The sequence below is a fragment of the Coregonus clupeaformis genome, chromosome 7 (assembly GCF_020615455.1).
Source record: "Coregonus clupeaformis isolate EN_2021a chromosome 7, ASM2061545v1, whole genome shotgun sequence".
NCBI classification, from domain to species: Eukaryota; Metazoa; Chordata; class Actinopteri; order Salmoniformes; family Salmonidae; genus Coregonus; species Coregonus clupeaformis.
The window spans coordinates 64,014,686-64,026,779 of NC_059198.1; the positions used below are offsets into that span (position 1 = coordinate 64,014,686).

General features: G+C 47.0%; 1 protein-coding gene across 1 annotated transcript; it reads left to right on the forward strand.

Moving 5' to 3' along the window:
• Window positions 1-888: 888 nt before the first annotated feature.
• On the forward strand, window positions 889-11,618 carry LOC121570005 (meteorin-like protein). Its single transcript, XM_041881443.2, has 4 exons — window positions 889-1,255; window positions 3,977-4,383; window positions 10,200-10,259; window positions 10,580-11,618. Exons 1-4 carry the CDS (start codon window positions 1,158-1,160, stop codon window positions 10,903-10,905), a joined length of 891 nt encoding a protein of 296 aa, XP_041737377.1. The 5' UTR covers window positions 889-1,157; the 3' UTR covers window positions 10,906-11,618.
• The last annotated feature ends 476 nt before the right edge of the window (window positions 11,619-12,094 follow it).

The window sequence follows — 12,094 nt, forward strand, 5'->3', positions numbered from 1 at the left end:
TATATATATATATATATATATATATATGTCTGTCTCTCACTCTTTATCCCTCGGTTTCACACATTCATAATAGTTGTTTAAGCCATACAGGTGTAGCAGTGGCTGTGGAGACAGGTGTCATTGTGGTGGGGTTGACTCTCAGACAGCGTGTCCCAACATGCATCATGGTTACATTACAACAGCTAGGGCCCAGTCAGTATGTCTAGGCAACATGCTGCAACAATGTAGCCAAGACCAATACAAATACTGTAATAGCATAGAGGACACACACACACACACACACACACAAAGAAACCAGAGATGAAAAGTACTTGTCTCAAACAGCTTTAGTTTCCTCTGTCTCAAACAGCTCTAGTTTCCCCTGTCTAACAGGTTTCTGTTTTTTTTATTTTTTATATGATTGTGTGTGTGTGCGCGCGGACGGGCACGTGCGTGTACGTGTGTGTGTGCGTAGTTCAATGGAATAACACACTCATGTCTTGTTACAAAGAAAAACTTACCCAAGAGGACTATGTTTATGACAGCCTATCTAATGTAACGGACATTATAGTTGTACCCACATATGTCATCATAACAAATGACTGACAACAGATATCAAGAGGAATTGCAATAATGAGGGGGCACTTTTGGAAAGGAAAAGTTTGAGATAATGAACCACAGATCACTCAGTCAACTTACCCAACCTTTCAACTGTGGGTTAGTTAGTTCGACTGTAGACTTTCTAATGTATGATTTATAAGTTCTTAGTAAGTAGATACTAGCCTAGGTGAGATTTTGTAATCGTTGAAACATACTTCCAAGATCTAGCCGAGAATGCATTGCGCACGCGTGCTGATCTGCTGGGTGAAGGGGAGTGACGTGGAGAAGAAATCAGAGCAGAGAAATTCACTCACTGAAGTTCCAGTAAAGGAATTCAAGCAGCCGCTGTCGGTTGTAGCCTACGATATAGTGGATGGTTCTAGGTGAAGTAGTGCTTTTTTCGCTGTTCTACTGGCCTTTACCGGAAGAAAAAAAAAATAACAACACTCGAAGACACTTTAACAAGCGAGCAGAACCGATGGGGCCGTTATGTCGTTGGAGTTACGCGGGTGGATTTGGTTGTTTTAGTTGAGAAGAAGGAAAGTGTTGCGCTCGGAGCAACAGCGGTGGGATTAAACATGCTGACACCGATTTTGGCATACTTTCTATCGGTTCTCCTGCTGTGTCGGATAGCGTTCTCTCAATACTCCAGCGATCAGTGTAGTTGGAAGGGCAGGTGAGAGTTCTTCTTTATAACTTTCATTATTTCATGAACTGCTTGTTCATAATGGTCGAATTGAAAAGGAGCTGTGCAGACGCACTATTTGTAGGCTACCATTTAGATTTGAATGCTTAGTTTTGTGGAAATTAAAGTTACAGAATGGTGAATGCGTCAGTGTTTTTATCCAAGGCCGACTGGTGAAGAGACTGTTACAATGTAATAAACTAAATAGAGAATGAGTTATCCATTCTCTTCTGAGAGGTGAATTGCAATATTGTTTCCCTCTCACTGAATGATCACCTTGAGTCAGGTCTGTGGAATGCTACTTCTGTCAAGGAAGCCAAGTGCAGAGGTTTATTTATTTTAATTTTATTTTCACAACATAATGGTTTTGATATTATTACATATTTTTGCTAATTATAGTTTAAAGCATTAATAATCAACTGAAATTGACTCTTTTTTTAATCCAAGCGTTCTAATTTGGAACACTTTTAGGAGCACGTTTTAATTTTGATACATTTCAATGTTCAAAATGGAAACGCATACATTGATTCATGAAAAAACACACTGATTAGAGGACATGATGGCCTAGCTACCCTACAGCAGTAAAAGTACAGTTTGAGGTGGCTCCTCACAACGTCAATAACAGGCTACCTTGTATAATTTTCTACATCTCAAGGCCACTTTGCCCTTTTGGTTCTTACTTCCCTACCTACACTTGTTTTATAAAATGTATAGTCTGACTTTTTAGAAGCAGCACCATGGCTTAAATATTGATATAGTAAGAGGCTTTAGTACTTGACTGACACCTCTTGAAGTTTGACACTTCATGAATGCCTCTAATATGCTCTATGTAGATATTAAATTACTGCTGATGATATGGTGATGTTACACAGGTAAAAACACTACTTTTCATCATCAATCATCTATTACAGACAATCTAGTGGGTGAAATTGGGTGAATGTCCAATTGGGTGAGTGTCCAATTTGGTGAGCTGCAGTGCCAGGAAGAGAAAGTGGTAATGTTTCCTCTTCCAAGCCAGCCGAGGAGTAGTCTTACTAAGCAGTTACTCTGAGCCTGTACCAATGAATCTGTTGCTCGTTAGCTCTCCTTTTAGCTAATCTCTTCTAATTGCATGCAGACTAGAGATGGAGAGATGGTGGAGGAGGAGTTGAACTGAGTTAATTAAAGAGAATGTGGTGAGGAGTGGAAAGGCTGGTTGGGTTATGATGACCAACATGTGCTCTCCTCTGGTCCTCACATCAATGGGCCTTATTCATATTTCACCATTTCATTTTCATTTTTAAATTGGGTCATTCCTTCCAAAAAACATCCTAACCACCAGCATGTTGCTGTTGGCATGGCATCCATATGGTAATAGAAGTCTGCTGCTAGTTTCCAGCCTATAGGCCTCTATAGCTTGGCTTTGCTACGAATGACAGACTTGGGCCCTAGTCTAGGACTTCAGATGATGCATTAAGTTCTCTGTTTGCATCCCAAATGGCACCCTATTCCCTACAGTGTCCTATGGGCCCTGGTCAAAAGTAGTGCACTACATAGGGAATAGGGTGCCATTTGGGACACTCGGCCTGTCAGTGTGTGTATGGAGTAAGTGGTTCGGTGGTGCTGTCTGTCTGGCGCCGGGGGTTCTGTCCAGAGTGCTGCCCGGACATGTCTCTTCCAGTCCTTTTGTCCCGGCAGCAAGGGGAGGTTTGGGTGATTGACCTGCATTTTGCTCTTGCATTCAGCAGAGGCTCCTGGCAGCCTGGTTACTGTTGCTGTCGTTGGTTGTCTAAGTCGACTCCACTGTGTGTTCGCGGTGCAGCAGAAGCCTCTGTGAGGCTGTGTCCCAAATGGCATGTTATTCCCTATACAGTAAAATACCTTTGACCAGGGCCTATGGCGCTATATAGGGAATAGGGTGCAATTTGGGATGCAGCCTCTGTGAGTCTGTGTCCCGCTCCTGTTCATTCATCCACTTCTGTCTCTAGACTCTGTCTCCCCCCCCTCTCTCCGACCCTGCCGCAGCCTGCCAGGCAGTCGGTAATGTGTTGCCAGAGCAGTGAGCCCAGAAGAAACGATGTGCCATAAGACGTTGGGGTTGAGGTCAGTTGAGCCGCGTGGAGGCAGGGCGGCTCGTGACTGGTCATGCTGCCGGCCGTGTGCAGCACGGAGCCGCAGGAGCCTTAACACTTTGTCTAAGGATATTAAACCACCGCCAGGCAACACACAGCTACACACACACACTTTGCCTATTTCCAATATAGTGCACTACTTTTGACCAGAGCCCTGTATAGGAAATAAGGGTCCATTGAAACAGGCTTCTTCTTGGCACAGAGCTGCAGTCTGTAGTCTGCCTGTTGAGTATGATCAGAGGCAGAACTGACTCTCATGATCACGCGAAGCGCTGATATTTCTCTTTGAAGCGGCACTGTATTTCAGAAAAGTTATAGGCCTATTTTTTTTTTCGGGCTTGGTTCTTGGCTGGTGAACCACTGATTAGCTTATTCTCTGTTCTATATTCATACAGACACGTTCAGACTGTTGGACAGGCAGTCACAGACAATGGTTCATGGTTGGCATTTCTCACCCAAAACACCATGTTTTTCTCCAGACCAAATATATATAATTATTTCTAATTATTTCACACCTATCAAAAGTGTGTTAGGAGTGTGTCCATGACTCTGTCCATGATGTGTTGTTGACCTCTTCCTTACCTTTCTCCCCCCCTCCCAGTGGTCTAACCCATGAGGGCCACACCCGTGATGTGGAGCAGGTCTACCTGCGTTGTTCCCAGGGTTCCCTCGACTGGCTCTACCCTACAGGGGCCATCATCGTCAACCTGCGGCCCAACACCCAGTCCCCGGCAGCCGCCCGTCTCTCCGTCTGCGTCAAGCCCTCCAGGGACTCCCACGGGGCTAACATCTACCTGGACCGGGCCGGGAAGCTGCGTCTGCTGCTGAGGGAGCAGGACCAGGCCCAGGGGAAGGTGACCTGCTTCAGCATCCAGGAAGGGGCTATGTTCATAGAGGCCATACCTCACAGAGACATCAGTAAGAGGATCACCTCGTTTCAGTATGAGCTGGTGACAGAGAGGACCGGAGGTGGAGCCTTGGCTGGGGTGGAGCCACATGCACTGTCCGGTAAGATACACTCCTATTGTTGTTGCTTTGGTCATTAAAGGGGAAGTTCACTATGGCTAAAGTAAAGACAGTACAGTATGAAGACAGGCTAAAACTGCTTCTCCAGTAGAAATTCCCGTTCACAATTGTAGGCGATGTCATGGTGACGTTGGCTATCAAAGCTCACGTCTAACGGTCGCTTCGCGCCGAACTGTGCATGTGCAGGCCGTCAAATCAAAGGCACTCTTTCCATATAAAGTAGTTTTTGACAAATGAAAGCGTGTCAGTTTGTAAAAACATATTCAACTATTTAAGACATTGTCTCGAATCTAGGTTGTGCGTTTTTAGATTTAGAGAAAATAAATAATTATTCACCTCTCTCATTGACTTCTCATACCCCAAACCCCGGCCTGGTCTGGTCGGTCTGTTTCACAAGCATGCCCCGAAGTCTTGCGATGTTGCGGCTCTGGGTTTAGAAACTCTGTGGCTAAAGTCAACTGAAGTTTGTAGTGGCTGATGGCAGACAACTGAACCATAGATTATAGTTTCTCCTGGCCCATTACACTACTTTCAAGGTGAGGAACCTTCTAACATCAAGTTGTAAAATCCTGAACATCCCCTTTTAATGCTAAAGTTGGTGAAAATGGCTAAATAGAGGAATCCTAACAGTGGATTACAGACTCTCCTGATTGGCCCAGAGACTACATTCAAGGAAAGGAACCATCTAACTAATGATGTCATTTTGGTGACCTATCCCTTTGAGTTTTGTATCAATGTCATGAGGCCTGAACAGTATCCTTACTGTTCCAGTTGAGTTATCCAGACTGAGGTAGATCAGAGAAAGTCAACTGGGCATTCAGCTGACAGCTTTTTTGATTGACTCACTATGAAATAGTTTCCTTTGTCTCGGTGTCTGTAGTCATGACATAGCTCTGTACTAAATGCAGCCATCTGCTGGTGAAAACGTCTCAGTTTGCAGATCTGTATTTATAAGAAAAAACAATTCCAAATTATTTTTGATATTCAATTTTCAGTTTATTTCTCTTTCTACTGAAGAAAGTCTGAATCTCAGTGTTGTTTTTGTAATATTATGTTACACTGACAATTCTATGTTGATATTTCACAGTTACCTTCCCACAAGTTAGTCTTATGAACTGGTGTACCCATGGGACTGAGTTGACTTGGGGAGTGTTTCATAGCTGACAGTACCCTGGTCTGTCTGTATGGAGGGCTACAGTGAAACGGAGAGGGCCTCACTCTAAAAACAGAGCCGTGTTTTCATCATGCTGTGTACCTGCCAACCCTGCATGACTCCTGGCTGCGAAGAGATCCAGACCAGAGACACTGTGTTTTTCTTCCACTAAATGAGTAATAGGAGTTACATCTGTTTCTACCTCTTTCTGGGGTCACGTGTTCATATCCTGCATAATCAGCTGGCACAATGATGAGATAGAGAGACTGATAAACAGTCAGGACCTAATGTAGAAGATCTAACATAGTGGTGTAATGGTTGTAGCTAGTGTAGTTAGCTCAGGTTGGGCTTAATGAAGGTGATCTAACATAGGGGTGTAATGGTTGTTTTGGCCAGGTTGTAGCTAGTGTAGTTGGCTCAGGTTGGGCATAATGTAGTGCTGCTGGGTCCAGGTTCTAATGTAGTAGCCTAAGGCTCAGGGTTGTTTTGACCGGCTTGGTTTCCTGCGCTCTGTGCTTCTGTGGTATGAGCTTGTGGTGTGATGTGGCGGCAGGTCCCTAGCCCAGGGGGAGAGGGAGGGAGGGAGCCCTGGGTCTTGTGTCGTTGACTCGGCAGCAGGGTCTAGAGGGCTTGGTGATCTGAGTGCACTTGTTTGGCTCTGTTTTCTCTCTCTCCCTCTCTCTCTCTCCCTCTCCCTTTCTCTCTCCCTCTCTCTCTCCCTGTATGTTTTTCTCCACTTCTTTCTAGTTCTCTCTGTCAGACCTGCTGTGCTGGGATTGAGTTGCTCTCTCATCCATCTCCCTGGAATGTATCTCACACCAGATGTTGAGAGAAGACCTTTATTTCTCTCTCTCTCTGCCTCCTCTCTCTCTCTCTCTCTGCCTCCTCTCTCTCTGCCTCCTCTCTCTCTGCCTCCTCTCTCTCTCTCTCTCTCTCTCTCTCTCTTTCCTACATCTATATTTCTCCCTCTGTCTACTCTTCTCTTTCATTCCTCTTCCCTTCATCCGTCCTGTCTTCCCTCTCTTCCTCTGTCCTTCTGAAGTGGTTGTCATCAGAGAAGGGTGGTATTGCTGCGCTGCACTCCATTAGAGGGGAATGCATCTGGTACCAGATGTTGCAGCTGGGGACACCATCTCCCCCTTTCCTTCCCTCCACCTCTCCTCCCATCCCTCCATCCCCTCTCTGTGAAGTGGTTGTGATGGGAGCAGTGCAGTGTGTTTGGGTAGAGAAAGATGACTCCAACTCAGATCATGCCAGGCCATTCCTGTGGCAACGTTTCATGTCTGACATGTGAGCCCTGACCAGAGTGCGAGACCAGAGAGGGAGAGAGTGAAACCAGAGAGAGAGAGAGCAAGACCAGAGAGAGAGAGCGAGACCAGAGAGAGAGCGAGACCAGAGAGAGAGCGAGACCAGAGAGAGAGCGAGACCAGAGAGAGAGCGAGACCAGAGAGAGAGCGAGACCAGAGAGAGACCGAGACCAGAGAGAGACCGAGACCAGAGAGAGACCGAGACCAGAGAGAGACCGAGACCAGAGAGAGACCGAGACCAGAGAGAGACCGAGACCAGAGAGAGACCGAGACCAGAGAGAGAGAGAGAGAGGGAGACCAGAGAGAGAGAGAGAGAGGGAGGGAGAGAGGGAGACCAGAGAGAGAGAGGGAGACCAGAGAGAGAGAGGGAGACCAGAGAGAGAGAGGGAGACCAGAGAGAGAGAGGGAGACCAGAGAGAGAGAGGGAGACCAGAGAGAGAGAGGGAGACCAGAGAGAGAGAGGGAGACCAGAGAGAGAGAGGGAGACCAGAGAGAGAGAGGGAGACCAGAGAGAGAGAGGGAGACCAGAGAGAGAGAGGGAGACCAGAGAGAGAGAGGGAGACCAGAGAGAGAGAGGGAGACCAGAGAGAGAGAGGGAGAGACCAGAGAGAGAGAGAGAGGGAGAGACCAGAGAGAGAGAGAGAGGGAGAGACCAGAGAGAGAGAGAGAGAGGGAGACCAGAGAGAGGGAGAGACCAGAGAGAGAGAGACCAGAGAGAGAGAGACCAGAGAGAGAGAGAGACCAGAGAGAGAGAGAGACCAGAGAGAGAGTGTGACCAGAGAGAGAGAGAGACCAGAGAGAGAGAGAGACCAGAGAGAGAGAGAGAGACCAGAGAGAGAGAGAGAGACCAGAGAGAGAGAGAGAGACCAGAGAGGGAGAGAGAGAGACCAGAGAGAGAGAGAGACCAGAGAGAGTGTGACCAGAGAGAGACCAGAGAGAGAGAGGGAGAGAGAGAGACCAGAGAAAGAGATAGAGGGAGGAGAGCAGCTAGCTGGAAAAAACGTGGCTGCCTCGCGAATAGCACCCTATCCCCTACGGGCCCTGGTCTAAAGTAGTGCACTATAAAGGGAATAGGGTACTGTTTGGGACTCAGAACAGGGTTAAGGTTTGGAGCCTGTGGTACGCCATGTCCTAGAGGTTCTCTGAAGCTATGGCGGCAGCCCCAACCCTCTCATCAAAGGCCCTGCTCCCTACTCGTTGCACTGGGGGCGAGGGGGGCAGTCATTCGTTCGGTCGGCTACTCTGATGTCACCCTCCTCTCCAGCTGTTCCTAAGCCCCTGAGCCTGTGGCTGGGTAACCCCTGACCCCCAACTTCTGACCTCTGTTGGTTGTGCGCAGCGCCATGTGTTTACAACACCAGCTGACCTGGGACTTGCACTCATCAACCCCTCCTCACACTTCCCTCCTCACCCTCCCCTCACCCCCTCCCCTCAACCCCCCCCTCAACCCCCCCCTCAACCCCTCCTCACCCTTCCCTCAACCCCTCCTCACCCTCCCCTCAACACCTCCTCAACCCCCCCTATCCTCCCCTCAACCCCTCCTCAACCCCCCAACTTTCTCTGTGGGGCTGACCCTCTAGCCACAGTGTTTTATAAGACCTAATGAAGACTTTCTCTGTGGGGCTGACCCTTTAGCCACAGTGTTTTATAAGACCTAATGAAGACTTTCTCTGTCACTAGAGAATCCAGACTGGGATGATTTAGAGACCTTTCCTCTGTCATAAAGACCTCACTAGAGACTGCAGACTGGGATGATTTAGAGTCCTTTCCTCTGTCATAAAGACCTCACTAGAGACAGAGATAGATTCCAGGAGGAGGGTAGAGGAGAGTGGCTGGGTGTATGTGACCTGTAGTATAGCCCTAAGACTGGGGGTTTCACTATATGACCAGGGACTGGGGGTTTCATAACCATGTCAACATGAGGTCAAAACCAGGCCTATAACCATGTTTACACGAGGTCAAAACCAGGCCTATAACCATGTTTACACGAGTTCAAAACCGGCCTATAACCATGTTTACACGAGGTCAAAACCAGGCCTATAACCATGTTTACATGAGGTCAAAACCAGGTGTATAACCATGTTTACATGAGGTCAAAACCAGGCCTATAACCATGTTTACATGAGGTCAAAACTAGGCCTATAACCATGTTTACATGAGGTCAAAACCAGGCCTATAACCATGTTTACACGAGGTCAAAACCAGGCCTATAACCATGTTTACATGAGGTCAAAACTAGGCCTATAACCATGTTTACATGAGCTCAAAACCAGGCCTATAACCAGGTTTACATGAGGTCAAAACCAGGCCTATAACCATGTGAACACGAGGTCACCATTGCAAACATAGTTACCTCTGTTCCCAGTGAGCCTTGTAGAAAGACACCATGTGCAGCCAGCCCAGGTCAGAGATGTAGCAGCTTTGCCTTGCCTCATCTGGAGTGTCAGGCAGGGTGTGTTGGGGGTGGTCTCTGTAGCCTCTGAGAGGTGCCTCCTGGGGCATCCACCTCCCCCATCCTCACCCTCACACCCCGTCCTCCCCTCACCTCCCCCATCCTCTCCCTCACACCCCGTCCTCCCCTCACCTCCCCCATCCTCCTCCTCACACCTGTCCTCCCCTCACCTCCCCCATCCTTCCTCTCACACCCCCGTCCAACCCTCACCCCCCTGCCACCCCGTCCTCCCCGCACCTCCCCCACACATCCCCTCCCAGCACCAGGCCTGTTTAATGAGTAGCCCCTGTCCTGTATCTCAGGCCGACAGAGAGACAGTCAGTCAGTCAGGACCAGGTCCGCTCTGTTTGGTGTAAAAGTCATAGTCCATGACAGGAGACTCCCGTCCTGCTGCCTGCCTGTTGGCCTGCCTGTTCTGCCTGGGCTGCTGGGTAAATAAGCAACCATCTGGGAGAGCTGAAATTAATTACAGCACATGCATCCCTACGGGCCACAGCCCACTTCCTGTGTGTGTGTGCGGCACGTGTCTTCAATGACCTGCTTTGTGACTGTTCTTTAAATAGTTGAAGTGCTAGAGTTGATAGGGTTGTCTGACCTTAAATAATGAAGGCCTCACTTAGATCCCTGGTAGAACTCTCTGTCTGTCTTTTGTCCTGTAGCTCATCTCCTCTCTCGCTCCTTTCTTTCTTTCTTTCTTTCTTTCTTTCTTTCTTTCTTTCTTTCTTTCTTTCTTTCTTTCTTTCTTTCTTTCTTTCTTTCTTTCTTTCTTTCTTTCTTTCTTTCTTTCTTTCTTTCTTTCTTTCTTTTTTTCTTTCTTTCTTTCTTTCTTTCTTCTCTGTCTGTCTTTTGTCCAGTAGCTCATCTCTTCTCTCTTCTCTCTCCACAGCCCCCTGTCAGCCCTGCAGTGATGCTGAGGTGCTGTTAGCCGTCTGCACCAGCGACTTTGGTAAGAACTATTTAGAAACCCTTTATACATTATTTTAGGTATAGTTATTAAAGGTACAATATGTCAAAATGTCCTGGTTGCTAACTGATCTACCGCTTATTTCACTTGCTTTCAATGAGAATGACAGATCTATAACTCACATTTTATATGTGCATTTGGTCGGGTCGCCCACAAAGTTATATTATGGACCTTTAAATGTGAAGTGTTACTGTTGTGTTTATGGCATTGTTTGTATTTTACTGTTGTAGTATTTGTTCTACTTTATACTGTACTGTAGTACTCTAACATCTATCAACGCTCTCCTGTCTTCCTCTCTGCAGTGGGGAGGGGCACCATCCAGGGGGTGGAGCAGGAGGCGGAGCAGTTGTCGGTCACCGTGGCAATAAGCCGCCTGTACAGACAGAAGACTCAGGTGTTTGTGTCAGGGGGGGTGAGAGTGAGGAGGTGGACAGGCAGGGTGAGGATGCCCAGGCAGTGTGGGGTGAGGCCCGGCCCAGGGAAGGGGGATGGAGACTTCCTGTTCACGGGGAGCGTAAGGTTCGGGGAGGCCTGGATGGGGTGTGCCCCGAGATACAAGGACTTCCTCAGACTGTACCAGGTGGCAGAGCAGAGTGGGACTAACCCCTGTCATGTGGACACAGACTGAGGGTCAGGGAGCTACCTGGCCTGGAAACACCACCAAACACAAACTGAAGGTCAGAGAGCTACCTGGCCACACCCACAACAACAGGCCGCTTCCTGAATGGACAGCAGACCCAGGTCTGAGCCTAATGTGGACACTAACTGAGAGGGGCGCAGACAGACAGATGGACAGACAGTCTGCTGCAGACACACAGATACCTTCTCCTTCTACGGTCTTCCTGCTCTGGAGCTCCTGAATGTTGCCAAGCAGCACTGTGACTGTTGGACCAATTTCTCAACGCCAACGTTGTTGTTGTTGTGGAATGTTCTAAGACTGTTCTAGAATGTTCTAAGACTGTTCCATTGGAATGTTCTAAGACTTCTATTCTCTGAGAAGTACATCAACTGTCAGATGATGTGAGGTTTCTAATGTAGCAGACCCTCTTTGGAACTAATGTGTATAAAATGTTGTGGATAAAATGTGCAAGATGAAGATTTCTGAAACAGAGGATCCAACTGCTTTGTGAAAAGCTTGATGTACAGTTTTGAAGATGTTTCTTATGAAAGAAATGTATACATTTAAAGCCTGCTTTTTATTTGTGATTTATTTTGTTTTTTAAATGTAGAAGTGCAATTTACAGCCTTTATTATGTCCTCAGGCTGTTGAATTATAAAACCCATTTTTTTCTTTTTTCTTCTTCTTTTTTTTAATTAAAAGTTGTATTCCTTGGAACATCGCGTTGTGTGTGTGTGTGTGTGTGTGTGCGCACGTTTTGTGTGTGTGTGAAATGAAAATATATTTAAACAAACCAAATCACCAAGGACAAAACCAACCTAGAACGCCCACAGACAGACTTCAGTGTCCATGGCCATTTCCTATTGAAGACTTTCATTGTTCCTATTAGTAATATTTAGTCTCCTCACCTTGCAGGGTGGTGCAGAGTTCAATTTCTCCTCACAATGAAGGTCAGTGTCTTTGCATGAGTAGAGGTTAGATCACTGAAAAGTAGTAGACCCTGATCACGTTAGCGGCTGGATTCAATCTGTTTCGCTGAAGTTCAGCGTTAAGTGTGATTAGAAATTTAAACACAATGTTCCAGAGTTAGCGGAGACTGCATTAACGGTAAATGCTGCATATGTTGGCTCAGTAGGAAATTACCTTTAACCCCTAAAAGTCTAAGCCTTTGGGGGGTAGGATCATTTAGCTATTTGAT